We start from the raw sequence: 20,063 nt of genomic DNA, 5'->3' as shown, positions 1-20,063 counted from the left end.
GACTTTTTTCGTCAACAACGGTCCGACGGACATGTTTTATCGGACAATCCGACCGTGTGTATGCTCCATCGGACAATTGTTTTCGTTTTTTCAACGGACAAATGTTCGCTGTGAATGCTCTCAAACCTTCCGACAACAAATGTCCGATGGAGCATCATCCGATCACGTGTACACAAGTCCACGGGACTAAAATCCAAAGTACAAACACGCATGCTCAGAACCAGTGCTAAAGATCAGACAACAATAGCAGAAGTTGCCCAAAGGGTGGCGGTAAAGAGCTAAAAATCCATGTGATTTGGTGAATGTTGGCTGAAAAAGTTCTGCCGTGTGTATGCAGAACAAGTTCACGGCCAACGCCCCTTAGGACAAAAATCCACAGAAGAGTCCGATCGTGTGTATGAGGCTTTAGGGTGAGACGGAATTTATCTTACTACGTGTGCATTAGGCAATTACCTGATTGGAGTATCGCATACTGATATTTCTTTGGTCCTGACGGGGAACATAGCGATGTAAGGGATCAATGTCTTTTGTACTTATAAGTTCTTCCACTATAAAAAAAAACAAAAGTAAAAAATAAATGATATAAAAATTAAAAATAATTTGAGTTAGTGCCACATATCACATATATTTAGATTTTATAAAACTTGGAAGCTTTGGCTTGTCATGAGGTCTGAATTGGAAAAATCTACATGAAAACCAGTTTAAAGTTATTGTAAAGTCTCTTTTTTTTTTTCAAAAACAAAAAACAAACATGTTATACCTACCTGCCTTGTTGCAGTGAATTTGCACAGAGCAGCCCGGATTCTCCTTTTCTGGGGTCCCTCTTTGGTGCTCCTGGCCCCTCCCTCGTGTTGAGTGCCCCCTACAGAAAGCAGCTTGCTATGGGGGCACTCAAGCCGAGTCGCAGCTCCTTGCGTCCATTCAGGCAAGGAGCCCTGGTTCGGCACCGCTCCCTCTCCCTCCTGATTGGCCAACTGACTTTGATTGACAGCAGCAGGCACCAATGACACCACTGCTGTGTCTCAGCCAATCAGGAGTGAGAGTCACGGATGGCTGAGACACTCGTTGACATAGCTTGACAGAGATGGTGCTCAGATAAGTATTAGGGGGGCCAAGGAGGGGCTACTGCACACAGAAGGCTTCTCATCTTAATGCATACAATGCATTAAGATAAAAAACCTTCTGATTTTACAACCTTAAAATGAACTTGGGGCCACGTTAAAATAGAAATTTGAACAGGTATAAATTACTATAATACCTGGTGGTGCTTCTATGAAGGCCCTTGTTCAGGCACTTCCTGTTATGGCGCAAAAACAATCCCCCAAATATGCTCCTGCAATGCTACCAAGGCCACCTCTGCCCCCTGGTGGACACTATAGGTAGCTGTGCCAACACACATTGCACAGGCATAGTCCACTGCTGTCACTCTCAGGCTTTATTTAGACTTGTGGTTGGAAGGCGGGAAAAGTGTGCAGTTGAGCGGAACTCTTAAGCAGCAATAGGCAGCGGACGGTGATGTTTAAATGTCGGAGCCGAGGAGCTTCACTTTGCGCCCGTGGAAAAGTTAACATAACATCTTGCAATTGGCAGATGGCAAGCCCGCCAAACGCTACACATTTAAAGCGCTTGTTAACCTTAAAAAAAAAAAAAAAAAACAGGAGTCAGCGCTAAAGTGGGGGGAATCCTGGGACAGGAGTCGGCACTAAAGAGGAAGCATCGGGCTTATGCGGCTCCTACTCCCTCTGCTGCCGGTGCTGGCTCCATGCACTCTGATACCCTGGAATGGCAGGTGGTAACCCCTGGATTGCGATCTGGGCTTGCCAACCCACCACCCCAGAGCATGGGTATCCTCTTACCTGGTTTGAGTTCAAGGGCCACATCTGGTCCGTAGGCCACAGGTTGAGCACTCTTGCTCTAGGTCAGGGGTAGGCAACCTCAGCACTCCATCTGTGGTGAAACTACAAATCCCATCATGCCTCTGCCTCTAGGAGTCATGCCTGTGACTGTCAGGGTCTTGCTATGTCTCACAGGACTTGCAGTTTCACCACAGCTGGAGGGCCGAGGTTGCCTATCCCTGCTCTAGAGGGACCCTGGTTGAGAATGAATGAATGAATGAAAAACTTATATAGCGCGGCACATGCGAACTGAATCGCCTCTGGGCGCTAGTTGTTCGTGTCTCAAGACATCAGAAAAGCAGAGTTTTGATCTGCTTTCTGAAAGACAGGTGGTTTTCCTCCAACCGAATGCTGGTTGGTAAAGCATTCCATAGCCTGGGACCTTGAAAAGCAAACCTTCTTTCTCCTTTGGACTTGTATTTGGTTTTTGGAACCTTGACCAGATTTTGGTCGGTGGATCGCAGAATGCGGTTGGAATTGTGAGGTTTGATCTTGTCGCAAAGATATCGCGGAGCCTTCCCATGGATGCACTTATGTGTCAGAGTGCTTTGAATGCAATTCTGTCTTTCACTGGCAACCAGTGAAGGGATCTCAGTGAAGGTGAGATTGATTCCCATGGTTTTTTCCCCAGTCACCAGTCTTGCGGCCGTATTCTGTACGACTTGTAGACGAGCGATTTGGTACTTAGGGAGCCCGAGGTAAAGGGCATTTGCATAGTCCAGTCTGGAATTCCCAATTGTTCCCACCACGACTGCTACGTCTTCTTTGGGGATAAATGGAATAAGTCTGCGTAGTAGGCGCATCAAATGGTGCGATCCGCTGACTACTGACCCTATTTGTGCGTCTATTGTCATGAAGGTGTCAAAAGTGACTCCTAGACTTTTGACTTTGGAGCTAGGGGAGATGATTTGTCCCAGGATGGGCGGTGGTATCCAGTTTGTTGTCAGTTGACTCTTCCGACTGGCATCGAAGATAAAGAGTTCTGTTTTAGAACTGTTGAGTTTAAGATAACTCTTAGTCATCCAGTTTTCTATTGAAGAGAGACATTTCTCTAATCTGAGATGATGATGATCCTTTTTGTTGCAGATACGAAAATACAGTTGCGTGTCGTCTGCATAAGAGTGATAGAGTAGTTCTTGGCTACTGATAATATCAAAAAGAGGACGAAGATAGATGTTGAAGAAACCCTGTCATAGATGATTGTTAAACTGGTCATGCAGCCAACAAGTATCTAGCTGACAATCAACATGACCGCATCGGCCAGGGCCGTCTTTAAGGCCGGGCAAAAGGGGAAGCTGCCCTGGGTTCTGTCATTGTTGTGGGGCCCAAAGCAGTTGCCTCATACTTGCCAACTATCCCAGTTTAAATTCCCTTGTCCCTTGAAGTCTTAGTCCTGTGCTGCTTCCTGATATCTCAGTGTGAAATGCTGCTACTAATGCTGCCCAGCTCTGCCCTATTGTTGTGTACAGATGACTCACCTGCAGACCCTGTATTTACATGTAAATAACCATCATTCATATGTAAACGAGAGCATTCCTATGTAAATAAAGGGAGCATTCCTATGTAAATAAAGGGAGCATTCCTATGTAAATAAAGGGAGCATTCCTACGTAAATAAAGGGAGCATGCCTACGTAAATAAAGGGAGCATGCCTACGTAAATAAAGGGAGCATTCCTACGTAAATAAAGGGAGCATTCCTACGTAAATAAAGGGAGCATTCCTATGTAAATAAAGGGAGCATGCCTACATAAATAAAGGGAGCATGCCTACGTAAATAAAGGGAGCATGCCTACGTAAATAAAGGGAGCATGCCTACGTAAATAAAGGGAGCATGCCTACGTAAATAAAGGGAGCATGCCTACGTAAATACAGGGAGCATTCCTACGTAAATAAAGGGAGCATTCCTACGTAAATAAAGGGAGCATGCCTACGTAAATAAAGGGAGCATTCCTACGTAAATAAAGGGAGCATTCCTACGTAAATAAAGGGAGCATTCCTACGTAAATAAAGGGAGCATGCCTACGTAAATAAAGGGAGCATGCCTACGTAAATAAAGGGAGCATGCCTACGTAAATAAAGGGAGCATTCCTACGTAAATAAAGGGAGCATTCCTACGTAAATAAAGGGAGCATTCCTACGTAAATAAAGGGAGCATGCCTATGTAAATAAAGGGAGCATTCCTACGTAAATAAAGGGAGCATTCCTATGTAAATAAAGGGAGCATGCCTACATAAATAAAGGGAGCATGCCTACGTAAATAAAGGGAGCATGCCTACGTAAATAAAGGGAGCATGTCTATGTATATCACGCCACTCTGCAGTGAAGAGATTATGTGCTGTAACCTCTGGCAACCAATCATTGAGAAGTATTACTGTACAGTAATCTCTAGCAACCAACATGAAGAAATCATGTGCTGTAACCTCTAGCAACTAATCAGTGAGCCGTAATGTGTGCTGTAACTTCTAGCAACCAGTCATTAAGTGGTAATGACATGCTGTAACCTCTGGCAACCAATCGCAATCACTGCCTGATCTTATACAGTAAACTGATTTTAAGTCTAGCTGATATTTATTGTAGGTCTCAGAACAGGTGGAGAGCAAAATTGCATAGGGGGGCCCTAAGAAAATGTTTGCCCAGGGTCCAATCAACATTAAAGACGGCCCTGGCATCGGCCAATATTTCTTCAATAGAAGGTTAGAAACTCAACACCGGTTCTGCTTCATCACCAACACCTCTACTCTACCCCTTGTCCCTCATATCCCGTTCTTGTCCTCCAGCAGCAAAAGCTCTCCTCTAACACCCGTCACAGTGCTCTGAAACCTCAGCACACTTTGCAAGGACAATAAATCCAGAGGAGGCTGCAAGGCTTCAGAGAAAATATTCTAAAACAATACGCACAAATGTGACTTCTCCCTTTTAGTTTAAATGAGTGCCAAGAAACACAATTACTGCAGTCTTTCATTTGTGAAATCAAAAAGGATGAGTCACAGGGCTATAAAATAGGGAATCCGACATAGAGCCGTGTTCTTGCAGAAGGAGCATGCTGTGCAGAAACACACAAGCTGGGCATTTAAAGCCAATCTTATAGAGAGAACTAATGGGCTGTGCCATGCTTCAGGTTGCCCCCTGGAGCACAGAGCTCGCATGATATGCCTTACAAAAAAAACACAAAAGATGAAAAATGTTCGCGTAGTGCGCAAAAGGTTATGTCTTTCTTTCTATATCTAAAAAAAAACAGAGGCACAAGACGCTGATGCCTGCAGGCTTAAAAGAAAACCTGTCACAAATACGGGTAATTCAATTTAAGAAAAAGAACCCCGTGCTGCTGCCTCCTCTGGGGCAAGAAAAAAGGATTTCCCATGCAGTGGGGGCTTTGATTGGACCGCATGGGTCAACCCCCTTGGCACCCCAGATATTTTTGAACTACATTTCACATGATGCTCATTCACTCTGCACTGTAGTTGCGCATCATAGGAAATGTAGTTCCAAAACATCTGGGGTGCCGAGGTTCGCCATCACTGCCCTAGGGGGGTTGGAGAACGGAGATATCTGGTGGTCCTGACATCATCAAGCCCATAGACCTGCTCTGGATGGGAGGACGTCAGGAACAGTCCACTGCTGGATCGTAGGGGAGCGCCATTGGTAGGATGGGTAAGTATATCTTTCTCCTCTCCCCTGCAGGGCCGTCTTAATAGCATCATGGGCCCCTGAGCAAAGTAATGCTCTGGGGCCCCTACAATAGAGACAGTGCAGGTAAACAGAAATCGAGTAGGTAGGAGGCAGGGGATATCTGGGGTGTAGAGGGGTCAGAGTGCTGGGGGGATATCTGGGATGTAGAGGGGCAGCCCGTGTGACCCCAATTTCGGGGCAGCCCCGGGCGACGCCAATTTCGGGGGCAGCCCCGGGCGACGCCAATTTCGGGGCAGCCCCAATTTCAGGGCAGCCCGGGCGACCCCAATTTTTGGGGCAGCCCAGGCGACCCCAATTTCAGGGCAGCCCAGACACAAGGACCAGCTGCTTTGGGGAAAGGCAGGGGCCTCCCATGCAGCTGGGGCCCCTGGGCAGTGCCCAGGTGTGCCCTCTCATTAAGACAGCCCTGCTCCCCTGGACAAAATGAACAGTGAAGACACAACCCTAATGCATGGCAAAACTTTTGCCCAGAGTTGGGTTTCAACCACTTGCCTACCGGGCACTTTCAGACCAGGCCAATTTTCAGCTTTCAGCGCTGTCACATTTTGAAGGACAATTGAGCGGTCGGTCATGCAACACTGTACCCATGTTATTTTTTTTATCTTTTTTTTTTTAGAAAGATCGAGCTTTTCTAAGGTGGTATTTAATCACCACTGGGTTTAAATTTTTTTTTATAAACAAATGAAAAAATACAGATTTAAAAAAAAAAAAAAATAGTTTTTCTTAGTTTGTGTTATACAATGTTGCAATTTTAAGTAATATTTCCTCTTTACCGAAGTGCGCTGATGAGGCGGCACTGATGAGGCGGCACTGATGAGGAGGCACTAATGGGCAGTGATTGGCACTGATGGGGCTGCACTGATTATAAGTGCCCTGATGAGCAATGTAAATAATGTACCGACAACCTTGCTGGTTATCGGCTCTCCTTTCCTCACACAGGCACAGGATATGAGGAAAGGACTGCCGATAACCGGCAAGTCTGTTTACATGTGATCAGCTGTGATTGGGCACAGCTGATCAAATGAGAAAGAACCGCTGTGATTGTTCATTTACCCCAGTCTTTAATCACTGTGTCCAAAGGATACAGCGGTCACAGAGCGTGCCTGATGTGTGCCGCAGGGTTCTGTGAGGACGTTCTCCCAGAACTGGAGGACGGCGCTGTAGCCATCTTTTGTCTATAGCATGGTCGGCAAGTGGTTAAGTGTCCAGAGTTCACCTCTAAAGCTACAGATATAATCACCTTATACCTAATATAACGGCTTACAAACCGCCAGACTTTAATCAAATTGTACAGGATAACATTCTGTCCTGCTACGCTGAGAGACTCCGAGCCATATTTCATATTTTACCGCCGAGGTGGCCGATTTAAGGCTGGCACATAAATCTAAGCAGTTTTACAGAGGAGCAGAGCGGAGACTCGCGTTGTGTAGAAAACGTTGGAAGTCTTTAGCAAACAACTCCCTTGGTGAAGGGTCTTGAGACGGACGCGCTTTGAAAGACGTTTAAGTTGACAGGGTGAATGAACAAGACACATTATTGAGGGCGGCAGCTGGATTAGAGCCGCTTCTGTAGTCACTGTGATACCCAGGACAAGCGTCTGTGGAGTATGTCACCCCAGCATGGGTCATTGGCTAAAACACACTCCAGATAGCAGTAATTTATCAGTCCGCGGTCAGCCGGCGATAAGAGGGGTGGACTGTTACAATAGCCGAGTGTCCGCTGGTCATGGTATTGCTCTGCTTGCTATTATGTATTTTTTTATATTCAGCTAAAGCTAAAAAGATGCTTACATTTTATTTTAAATATTTTATATGTCATGTAACATTTCTCATATTATTTATAGCAGATCTAAAACCTAACTGGATGATGTTAAAGGGGTTGTAAACCTTCGTTTTTTTTCACCTTAATGCATCCTATGCATTAAGGTGAAAAAACACCTTGCAGTGGCCCTGGCACCTCTCCTGTAGCTGCGACACCACCCTCGGCGTTGCCTCCACCTGGCCTCACCAGTCAGCAGCAGAGCGGATGACAAAGCTCCTCCACCAGATCCTGTGCTTTTCCATGCATCCGCAGAGAGGCTGGTCTCTACCCACGTCTCAGCAGTTGGCAACAGAGGACAGAACTCTTCTGACAGATCCTGCGCTTCTCTATACCAGTGTTTCTCAACTCCAGTCCTCAAGGCGCAGCAACAGGTCTTGTTTTCAGGCTTTCCATTATTTTGCAAAGGTGATTTTATCAGTTTCACTGCCTTAGTAATTACCACAGCAGTTTCATCTGGGGGGAAATCCTGAAAACATGACCTTTTGGTGCGCCCTGAGGACTGGAGTTGAGAAACACTGCTCTATACAGCCACGGAGAGGCTCGTCTCTGACCCCCAACCCACCCCCACACACTTTCTCATCAGAGAAGGATTCCGCTCCAAGCCCAAGTCCTCTAAAGCAGCGGTCATCAACCCTGCCCTACAGGGCCCACTAACAGGCCAGGTTTTATGCATTACCATAGGGCGATGCAGTCTAGAATACTGCAATCACTCAGCAGCAAATGATATCACCTGTGATGTATTTCAGTTATCTTGCAAACCTGGCCTGTTAGTGGGCCCTGTAGGGCAGGGTTGATGACCGCTGCTCTAAAGCACACGCCCTTTTAGGAACTTACAGGTGCTGGCTCTACAACGAACTATCAGCTATGATTAAGCACCTTCATATGGTGTGAAACGCGTCAGCAGCTTTTCCTGTTTTCTGTAAAATGAAGTGATTGTATTGGATTTCATCTGCTACACAAGGTATTAATAAAGATGCTTTCAACGGTGTGCGGGTGTCCAGGATTTTTTCTTCTTTCCCCCCCTTCTCATTAGTTGGCAGTAGAGAGGAGGACAGAGCTCCCACAGATCCTGCGCCTAACCCACCCCCCTCACCTCATCTCTGCCTCCCCTGCTCCTAGCATTCAGCAAAAACTCCAGTCCTCCTCTGGTCCTTTTCCAGACCCTGCACTTTCTGCTTCCTTGCTTTGACCCCATGTTCTTCCCAGAAGCAGCACAAAGCAATGGGGGTGCACTGTGATGTAGGGAAAAGTGGGGGTGCTCTTGGCATCTTATGTAAGGGGGGGGGGGAGGTGCTCTGGACATCTGCTTATATTTATTATGAAAATAATACAAATTCTACACCAGTTGAAAAGAAGGGTTGCACATCGCTGGTATCATCCAAAAGAAATTTAATGAAGACTGGTAAGACAGAACACCATGTTTTGTCTGAGCGTTCTCCAGTAAAGCGTTTTGTGGCCGATACCAGCAGTGTGCAACCCCTCCTGCTAAAATTTCCATCATCTTCTACAATAGTTAGAGTGGGCTCCCTGCCGGTCTGCACCTGCCCTTCGCAGCTTATCAAAAAATTAATTATTACAAAAACCAGTAATAAACAAATTCAGTGGCAATTATTTAATATGATAGAGAGTAGTTTATATATATATATATATATATATATATATAAATAACTGGCCCTCTGGGGGCAACCATAATGCTAATGGGGCCCGCGATCAAATTGAGTTTGACACCCCTGCCCTGGTTGAGTATTAACTTCCCATGCAATGTTTTCTGCCAAAGAAGCATGCGGTCTCTATCAAAGGCAGGTGTGATAGTGTGACAACACAGGAGCAAAATTGGAAGACAGTGGTCACCCTATGACAGACAGAGCTTGAACAAGAATTCAGATTGCACGGCCACCAGGTATTAGGTTTAGCTCTAGTAGTGATTGGGTTTTCATATTTTACCGTCAAAGTGGCTGATTTAAGGCTGGCACATAAATCTAAGCAGTTTTACAGAGGAGCAGAGCGGAGACTTGCGTTGTGAGGAAGAGCAAAAAGAGGAAGAGGAAAAAGAAGAAGAGGAAAAAGAAGAAGAGGAAAAAGAAGAAGAGGAAAAAGAAGAAGAGGAAAAAGAAGAAGAGGAAAAAGAAGAAGAGGAAAAAGAAGAAGAGGAAAAAGAAGAGGAGGAAAAGGAAGAGGAGGAAAAGGAAGAGGAGGAAAAGGAAGAGGAGGAAAAGGAAGAGGAGGAAAAGGAAGAGGAGGAAAAGGAAGGAGGAGGAAAAAGAAGAGGAGGAGGAGGAGGAAAAAGAAGAAGAGGAAAAAGAAGAAGAGGAAAAAGAAGAAGAGGAAAAAGAAGAAGAGGAAAAAGAAGAGGAGGAAAAGGAAGAGGAGGAAAAGGAAGAGGAGGAAAAGGAAGAGGAGGAAAAGGAAGAGGAGGAAAAGGAAGAGGAGGAAAAGGAAGATAAAAAGGAGGAAAAAGAAGAGGAGGAGGAAAAAGAAGAGGAGGGAGGAAGAGGAGGAGGAGGAGGAGGAGGAGGAGGAGGAAGAAGAGGAAGCAGAGGAAGAAGAGGAAGCAGAGGAAGAGGAAGCAGAGGAAGAGGAAGCGGAGGAAGAGGAAGAAGAGGAAGAGGAAGAAGAGGAAGAAGAGACTGTATTCCATGGCTTACCCAGCAACTTAGCGATGATGTACAGAGCCTGTCCCCACAGGAAGAGCTTGCCATCCCGGCCACAGTTACTCGGGAATCTTTTCTGGCTGTTTGGGTTAAGCTTCTCAGGCTCCACAAAATCTGCTGGAACATGGTAATATTCTGGGACAACAGGACACCCTACAAGAAATAAATAGGAACATATAAATATTCAGAACATTAAAATATACTTGTCACAAAAGAGGAAAAAAAAAAAGCGTTTAAAGGATAACAACGTTCTGTTGGCGCATTAAGTACCGTATTTATCGGCGTATAAACACGCACCCTAACTTTAAGAGGGAAGTTTCAGGAAAAAAACAGCCCCCTGCGTATAACACGCAGGCACCGTTTACCCTCTATTTTCAGGGTAAAAAAGTGAGTGTTATATGCCAATAAATACAGTATTTAATACGGTTATTCCCAAGGAACTGGATACTGCCTCTGCCCCCAGTATGGTTGTTTTTATTATAGATCTATTTGCCAGGAACTGGATCATCTGCTGGTGGCGCTGTAGTTCCCTGGGTGGAAAGATGTAGATCCAGCGTCCCCTGGCAGGTATCTCCTGGCAGTTAGCAGGTTTTAGTAATCAGTCTCCACCTGATGCTGGCTGCTGGGAGGGTATTTAAGCCCCTGCTGATTCACTTTCCATTTCTGTTTTGATTTGCTTGCTGTGCAAAGTCTAAAGCTGTTGCCATTTATCCTGCTCCTGATCTTGCGCTAGCCCTGCATCCTGTACCCTGCTGCCTTATATCTGCTCCCCTTGTGCCTGATCCCAGTCCTGAAACCCCCTTCATTTCATCTCTGGTATTCCTTGTATATACTGTATATTGTACATATTCTATATATTTTGTTAGGCATCCATTTTGGTTATATGGTTGAAGATGACTTGTATCGTCGTGCTTGCTTGTTGCCTTGGTATGTGGACATCTTTTGTTTATAAAAGTACTTTTTTATATATAGTCTGGTTTCTTCTTCTAAATGTAGCCACGTAGATTTGATCATCTCTACTGCATATTCCAGACAGAATTGTTAATACACTGGAGAGGCCCTATCATCAGGCACTCTTTTTTTCTTACATTTATCATGTATTCTTTGCCATCTGATCTTCAAAATAAATAAGCTGGTCATGCATGCAAAGATTCCCCCACCCTCCCTAAACAGAACGGGTGGCTGAAGCTGCAGTGCTGCCTACTGTAGTCCGACAGCCAGCACCCATGGCTGTCAGAATACCTGAACAGGGCCTGCATCTGACTAGATGGAGGTGCTCTTTGCCTGAGAATTTTCCACTTCAGAAAAAGTCAACTGAAAAATTGACTTTTAGAGCCCAGGTCAGGCCAGCTCTATGGGCAGCTCTTCAACAAACATGCTCACCATAATCACTTGCAAACACAGAAGTCCGGTTTCTGTGTTTACAAGTGACAGCTCTGCACTATGTGTGTAACCCCCCTGAACTCTGCACTCTATGTAATGCAATCCTGGTATTTAATTCCCCTTAACCACTTGCCCACCGCCCCATGTCCAAAAGACGTCCTGTTTTTAAAGATGGATATCTCGGGAATGGCAGCAGCTGCTGCCACAACCGAGGTATCCATCTTTAGTGCCAACGGTCCTGTAAACGATAACGGCGGTCTCCGCGGCTGATTCGCCGCGAGATCGCCGTTATCGGTGGCGGGAGAGGGGCCCCCCCCTCCCGCCGCCGCTTACCGGAGCCGTCGGTAGCGGCGGAGGCGGTTCTTTTTTTGCATTTAAGCCTAAATATGAGATGTGAAGTCTTTTTGACCCCAGATCTCATATTTAAGAGGACCTGTCATGCTTTTTTCTATTACAAGGGATGTTTACATTCCTTGTAATAGGAATAAAAGTGATCATTTTTTTTTTTTTTTATTTCAGTGTAAAAAATTATAAAAATAAATAAAAATAAATAAGAAAACAAAAAATTTTTTTTTTAAAACGCCCCGTCCCGACGAGCTCGCGCACAGAAGCGAACGCATACGCGAGTAGCGCCCGCATATGAAAACGGTGTTCAAACCACACAAGTGAGGTATCACCGCGATCGTTAGAGCGAGAGCAATAATTCTAGCCCTAGACCTACTCTGTAGCTCAAAAAATGCAACCTGTAGAATTTTTTAAACGTCGCCTATCGAGATTTTTAAGGGTAAAAGTTTCACGCCATGCCACGAGCGGGCGCAATTTTTAAGCGTGTCATGTTGGGTATCATTTTACTCGGCCTAACATTATCTTTCACAATATATAAAAAAATTGGGCAAAAATTAATAGTGTCTTATTTTTTAATTCAAAAAAGTGATTTTTTCCCCAAAAAAGTGCACTTGTAAGACCGCTGCGCAAATACGGTGTGACAAAAAGTATTGCAATGACTGCTATTTTATTCCCTAGGATGTCTGCTAAAAAAATATATAATGTTTGGGGGTTCTGATTAATTTTCTAGCAAAAAAATTTAGATTTTTACATGAAGGAGAGAAGTGCCAGAATAGGCCCGGTGGACAAGTGGTTAAGGACCATCCTCCTACTGTTCGTGAAATTTGACTGGGGGAAGGGTTTTGGGGGGGTCGTGGTTGAGTTCCAGCACCTATTGTTTAAGAAAAAAGCCCTGGTGCTAGCTAAATATTGACCAGAAGGTATTCGAAAAACTTATTGAGAAGAGTTTACAATTTTACACTCCCTTCCTCATTCACATGGAGCAAGTGGGCTTTGTCTCCTCCGAGAGTCACGGGATGACATGATCTGCACAATTGTCCTCATTGACAATGCTATAAAAGATAACCAGTCTTTATGTCTTCTATCTATCAGTGAGGAGAAGGCGCTCAACTGGGAATTTTTTCTTGCTACTCTTCAACAGATATCCGCTCCTTTCTGAAGAAGATCAGGGCACTATGTGACAATCCCTCGACTTGCGTCAGGGTTAATATCAACCTGTCATCCGTTATAATTCTTACTGGATGTGACAGGGCTGCCCTTTATCTCAGCACTTGTACATATTAGTGATGGAGCATCTTACAAGGATAATTTGAGCAAATCCTACAATTCAGGGCCTCGTGGTAGGAGGAGACATCACAAAGCAAGTCTCTATGTGGATGACATGTCGCTCTAAGTCTCAAATCCCAGGACAGCTTTCCCCTCCATATTCAAAGAATTCCATCAATTTGTCCAATTGAGCAATTTTAAAGTAAATACAAATCAATATGCGATTCCTCCTACCGCTGAACAACTGTTCCCTTCTACCTCCTTTCTGCTCCAGTGGCTTAAAGCGGGAGTTCACCCATAAAAAAATTTTCCCCTTAGATTCCTGCTCGTTTTGTCTAGGGGAATCGGCTAGTTGTTTTAAAATATGATCCGTACTTACCCGTTTTCGAGATGCATCTTCTCCGTCGCTTCCGGGTATGGGCTGCGGGAATGGGCGTTCCTTCTTGATTGACAGTCTTCCGAGAGGCTTCCGACGGTCGCATCAATCGCGTCACTAGTAGCCGAACGTCGGTGCGGCTCTATACTGCGCCTGCGCACCGACGTTCGGCTTCTTTCGGAAAATCGTGACGCGATGGATGCGACCGTCGGAAGCCTCTCGGAAGACTGTCAATCAAGAAGGAACGCCCAGTCCCGCAGCCCATACCAGGAAGCGACAGAGAGGATGCATCTCGTAAACGGTAAGTACGGCTCATATTTTAAAACAACTAGCCGATTCCCCTAGACAAAACGAGCATGAATCTAAGGGGAAAAAGTGTCCTGTGCGGGTGAACCCCGGCTTTGAATAAATACTTGGGTGTACACCATGGGTGTCCAAACTTTTATAAAGAGGACCAGATTTGATAAAGTGAACATGCGTGAGGGCCGACCATTTTGTCTGACATTCTTTGAACCGTTGAAATTAAATGCAAATTAACCAATACACTGTCCGGCAATAATTCTCTTGCCTTTGTGGCTGTGTGTGGTGAAGAGCCTAAGGATGAGCTCGGGCGTGTTATTTGGATAGATCATATTTATTGGCGTATAACACACACCTTCACTTTCGGTTTCAGGAAAAAACGTAAATTTTAAATAAAGAACTGTGAAGCAAAATAAGGGTCAGTGCCCATCAATGCAGCCTAATCAGTGCCCATCAAGGCAGCCTAATCAGTGCCCATCAAGGAAGCCTAATCAGTGCCAATCAATGCAGTTTAATCATTGCCCAAGAATGCCGCCTCGCCATTGCCAAGAATGCAGCCTCGCCACTATTCCTCCCACTGATACCAATGGTGGGACACTATTCCTCCCACTTATATAAATGATAGAACACCATTCCTCCCACAGATACCAATGATTGGGCACAATTCCTACCAATGATGGGACACTATTCCTCCCACTGCTACCAATGAGGGGCACTATACCTCCCACTGCTACTAATGATGGGACACTATTCCTCCCACTGACACCAATGATGGGACACTATTCTTTTAATGATACAATTCTCATAGGATGCATCAAGGTAAAAAAATACAAGCCGAGCCGTTCTAGCTGGGGCAGGGCAGTCTTAATAGCATCATGGGCCCCTGGGCAAAGTAATGCTCAGGCCCCTCTACGCCCCACATCTCCCCCCAGCACTCTGACCCCTCTACACCCCAGATCCCCCCAGCACTCTGACCCCTCTACACCCCAGATATCCCCCCAGCACTCTGACCCCTCTACACCCCAGATATCCCCCCCCAGCACTCTGACCCCTCTACACCCCAGATATCCCCCCCCAGCACTCTGACCCCTCTACACCCCAGATATCCCCCCCCCCCAGCACTCTGACCCCTCTACACCCCAGATATCCCCCCCCAGCACTCTGACCCCTCTACACCCCAGATATCCCCCCAGCACTCTGACCCCTCTACACCCCAGATATCCCCCCCAGCACTCTGACCCCTCTACACCCCATATATCCCCCCCAGCACTCTGACCCCTCTACACCCCATATATCCCCCCCAGCACTCTGACCCATCTCTACACCTTAGATATCCTCCCAGCACTCTGACCCCTCTACACCCCAGAAATCCCCCCAACCATATACCATAAGTTACCCCTTGTATTGTGACCCCACTACATCCCTGATACCTCTAGCACTATAGCCACCCAAGCTACCCCAAGCATTGCTTTGGGGAAAGTGCAGGGGCCCCCCATGCAGCTGGGGCCCCTGGGCAGTGCCCAGGTGTGCCCTCTCATTAAGACAGCCCTGAGCTGGGGGTTAGTCAGCCAGAACAGCTTACTGAGGAGGAACAGGAAGTGAGAAATTCAGACAAAGAAAAAAAAAACTTTAGAAGGGAAATGGAAGGAAAAGGTAAGTGAACCAACAATACACGAGCTTAAAGGAACCCACTTAGAAAATAAAAAACAAACCTTTACAACCCCTTTAAGTTTTGACAATAAAACATGGAAGTTAAATGCACAGCTCCTGTGCTCCAGTTTTAGTAAATATCCCCCAGTGTACTAAAAGCTACATATTGAACTTTAACATTTCTTCACTCAAGACAAAAAATAAAAAATTAACGCTTGTTGACTTGAACAGTGAAATACAGTGTAAAGGAAGAGCAGCTTGGCAGTCAATGTTTGCAGCTTTCCCCAGAAGGCAGCGCACAGAACATTACATATACATTAAAAATTGAAACAAACCATGACAAGTGCAGACAGAGTGAATCGTGCAATGTATTATCAAGTGTCAGCGGCGAAATATTCATCAAAAGACGGGAATAATGGAGCACAATACTGCGGGAGTGAGACTTCAGCCACACCGCGCATGAATAACACATCACATAATAAAAACATTGCAGCTGGACAGAGGAAAGCCAGAGCATGCCGACATCTTTCACTGATAATAATACATGGAGGACGGGATGTCATACAAACAGCTATCAGTATGGGAGAACCATAGAGAGGATAGGCAGCTTTATGGGCAGGTCTACAGATTGTGATGGGGGATGGCTAGGGACCTGAACATAAAAAGATGAAGACTTGCCATTTTATAGAGAGAATTTAGAAATGCCAACCATGCTAAAGCAGTATTTTATCAAAATCTACATTTTTTGTTGAAGTCTGGAAAAATAGCAGTTTAATGTGCCGAAGTGCTCCTGTTCCGTAGCCTCTTAACTGTATATATCTGCAGTGTGAGATCATCTAAGGCACTGCTGTCTCTGACTGCTGGTCTTATCAGATGTACAGGTCACTGGGAATATTTCCTGAACAGCAGGTATAAAGTATTTGCCCAATATTGGAACTGCGGTCCCTTAAACCACTTAAGGACTTTTTGAGATTTGTTGTTTACAAGTTAAAATATTTTTTTTTTTTTTTTGCAAAAGAAAATACCGCATATACTCGAGTATAAGCCGAGGACCTAATTTTACCACAAAAAAACTGGGAAAACGTATTGACTCAAGTATAAGCCGAGGGTGAGAAAGCAGCAGCCTCTGTAAGTGGAAAATAGGGTCAACAATGCTCATTTGCATGCCTCACTGTGCCCATTGAAGTCTCACTGTGCCATACCTCACTGTGCCCATTGCAGTCTCACTGTGCCATACCTCACTGTGCCCATTGCAGGCTCACTGTGCCATGCCTCACTGTGCCCATTGCAGTCTCACTGTGCTATGCCTAACTGTGCCCATTGCAGTCTCACTGTGCTATGCCTCACTGTGCTCATTGCAGGCTCACTGTGCTATGCCTCACTGTGCCCATTGCAGTCTCACTGTGCCCATTGCAGTCTCACCGTGCCCATTGCAGTCTCACCGTGCCCATTGCAGTCTCACCGTGCCCATTGCAGTCTCACCGTGCTATGCCGAACTGTGCCCATTGCAGTCTCACTGTGCCCATTGCAGTCTCACTGTGCCATGCCTCGCTGTGCCCATTGCAGTCTCACTGTGCCATGCCTCGCTGTGCCCATTGCAGTCTCACTGTGCCATGCCTCACTGTGCCCATTGCAGTCTCACTGTGCCATGCCTCACTGTGCCCACTGCAGTCTCACTGCCCCATGCCTCACTTTGCCCATTGAAGTCTTACTGTGCCATACCTCACTGTGCCCATTGCAGTCTCACTGTGCCATACCTCACTGTGCCCATTGCAGTCTCACTGCCCCATGCCTCACTGTGCCCATTGAAGTCTTACTGTGCCATACCTCACTGTGCCCATTGCAACCTCACTGTGCCATACCTCACTGTGCTCATTTCAGTCTCACTGTGCCATACCTCACTGTGCCATACCTCACTGTGCCCACTGCAGTCTCACTGTGCCATACCTCACTGTGCCCACTGCAGTCTCACTGTGCCATACCTCACTGTGCCAACTGCAGTCTCACTGTGCCATACCTCACTGTGCCCATTGCAGTCTCTCTGTGCCATACCTCACTCTGCTAATTGCAGTCTCACTGTGCCATACCTCACTGTGCCCACTGCAGTCTCACTGTGCCCATTGCAGTCTCACTGTGCCATACCTCACAGTTCCCACTGGAGTCTCACTGTGCCCACTGAAGTCTCACTATGCCCATTGCAGACTCACTGTGCCATACCTCACTGTGCCCATTGCAGTCTCACTGTGCCATACCTCACTGTGCCCATTGCAGTCTCACTGTAGTCTCTAGAGGAGGCGCCGGACGTGGTGTAGATCACTGCGGTGATCTATGCCCGGAAGTGGGAGCAAATACCTGGATTACACAGGTATCTGCTCCCTCCTCCCCCCTAAAAGATGCCAAATGTGACAGCGGAAGGGGATCCAAAAAAAAGCAGGAGGGTCCATTTTTGGGTGGAACTTCACTTTAAGAACCTCTTTAGGGCACGACATGCCCAGTGTAATAGGTAAAGCTGAAGTCCAGGCCTCTTTCATGCTGGTTGTTACCAACATTTCCAAGCGCAACACGACAACTGAACTTATGATGTCCCCCCCCCCCCCCCATGTCTGTGGAAAATAATGGAGAGACACACATTGCAGAAGCTGCACCCCTCACTTCTACAGAGACACGACATTGTACCGCCTGTTTAGCATGCCCGAGGCCAAGTGTGGAACATTCTCATAATAGAGCTGGAGAGCGTGTTCTGAGAGAGGCGCCAAGGAGCGCCCGACTTATTTTCTCCCCCTCCGAGACGCACAATGGAAGGTGGTGCGCTCTAAGCGGTTTCAAGCCGCTCACATGAGTAATCTTCCATTTATAATCAGAGCTTTCTATGCTGCGTTCCTATTTATTTACCCCTAACAATAAACCCCTCGTGATGGAGAATGCCACAGAAAAAGTGCTTAGAATGAGAAACATTTAAATCAACAGCTCAAAACGCCGTCATTTTCACAGTGTGTGATCAGAAACACGCACACAAAATATCCATCTGGATGGTGCAAGAGAGGTAACCCTGTGTAATGCTTGCAGTGTTTCTGCAGAATACAGTGTACAAGCTTAAATAGAATATACACAATTATATATTATTATGTATGAGATAAAAGTAACTCAAACCACAGAGCGGCTTGACGATTTATGTGGGATATTTAATTGTCTTAAGCACCCCGCCAGGCCACTGAGCCACCCCCCTCCCCAAAACCAACCACCCCTTAACCCCCCCTGCCCGGCACTCGTTTTGACCCCCACTCGATTCCCGCCCCCGCCCCACCCGATCGCTGCATTGCTCGCCCATCAGCACCGCACTTGCCCCATCCAGGTCGCGGCTTTAGCGGCTTCCCTCCCTGCGTCTCCTCCCAAGTCCCAGCAGTTGCTTCTCCTCCCCGCCAATCAGGATTTAAGACCTGTGGCCAATCGGGTCTCAGGACCCGTTTTCTCAAAGTATTAGGGGGGGCTGCTACACACAGAAGACTTTTTATCCCAATACATAGAATGCATTAAGAGAAAAAAACATTCTGTCTTTACAACTCCTTTAAAAGGTGAACTTATCCTTTAGGGCCCTTTCACACTGGGGCGGCGCTTTACCGTCGTATTTGCGGGGGTATTTAGCCGCTAGCGGGGTGCTTTTAACCCCGACTAGCGACCGGAAAAAGGGTTAAAACCACCCTTTGTGTCCCGTCTCTCAGCGACAAAACAGGAAATGAATGGGAAACCCCCCGAAGCAGACACACAAAAACAGAATTACCGTCAAATGCTACTAAAAGTACCGGGTCCAACAACTTCTCATATTCTTTCACCTGTTCAGTATTTCCTCGGAAAACACCTAAAAATGAAAATAAATAAAAAGTGGTTATCTATAAACTTAGCAGCCACAACAAGCATAGAACCTAACAAATATTTTTTTTACAAGAAATAAAAAATTAAAACAAGAAAATATTGCATTTATACATTCTCCAAGGACACGGGTTACCTGCTTAGTGCATCTAGCTAGGTATTGTGGGATTCACCTTCTACATCAGCTCGCCCGCCCTCTATCCCTGGCTTACAACATTACCCATAACAATATGATAAAAAAATAATATTCTTTAGCAAGGAACATACATTCCACATTCATTTTTAAAATACCAAAATCAGCACATTCACCAGCTAGTGCAGTGATGGTGAACCTTGTTTCCCTAGATGTTTTGGAACTACCGTATTTGCCGGTGATCTGACGATATGGTTCCGGCTAGCGAGATGGTTCCTGTAAGGACTGCTCAGGCGCAATCCTTGCCGACGGAAATCACAGAACCTCCAGGGCGACGTGGAATTTGAGGTAAGTGGCCAGTCGGCCTCAAGTCCTCGCTACGCTCGCTCGGACTGAGCTGAGGCTGAGGACGAGACAACGTCCGTGATAGGCTGATCACTGAGCCTATCACGGAACAGCACTCCGGGGGGGGGGGGGGGGGCACCATACAAATGTACCCCCCACACTTTTCACATATTTGTAAAAAAAAAAAAAAAACATTTATAAATTTTCCTTAAATTTCACAATTACCGTATTTATCGGCGTATAACGCGCTTTTTTCCCCTTAAACACAGGGGAAATCGTGGGTGCGCGTTATACGCCGATCTCCTGTCTCTGAGCGCCGCCGCCGACATATACCGAGCGCA

General features: G+C 46.1%; 1 protein-coding gene across 3 annotated transcripts in view; it reads right to left on the bottom strand.

Moving 5' to 3' along the window:
- Positions 1 to 20,063, bottom strand: part of PHKB (phosphorylase kinase regulatory subunit beta) — a 237,979-nt gene that overhangs the window by 95,088 nt on the left and 122,828 nt on the right. For all 3 annotated transcript variants that reach the window (XM_040329505.1, XM_040329504.1, XM_040329506.1), the window contains 3 exons: positions 19,156 to 19,233; positions 10,052 to 10,210; positions 454 to 548 (listed from right to left, as the gene is read on the bottom strand). In XM_040329505.1, coding sequence (XP_040185439.1) covers positions 454 to 548; positions 10,052 to 10,210; positions 19,156 to 19,233 — 332 coding nt within the window. The remainder of the gene's footprint in view (positions 1 to 453; positions 549 to 10,051; positions 10,211 to 19,155; positions 19,234 to 20,063) is intronic.

This window comes from Rana temporaria, chromosome 11 (genome assembly GCF_905171775.1).
Source record: "Rana temporaria chromosome 11, aRanTem1.1, whole genome shotgun sequence".
NCBI classification, from domain to species: Eukaryota; Metazoa; Chordata; class Amphibia; order Anura; family Ranidae; genus Rana; species Rana temporaria.
Note: the sequence above shows the minus strand (reverse complement) of the source record. Positions and strands in the feature narration are given on the sequence as shown.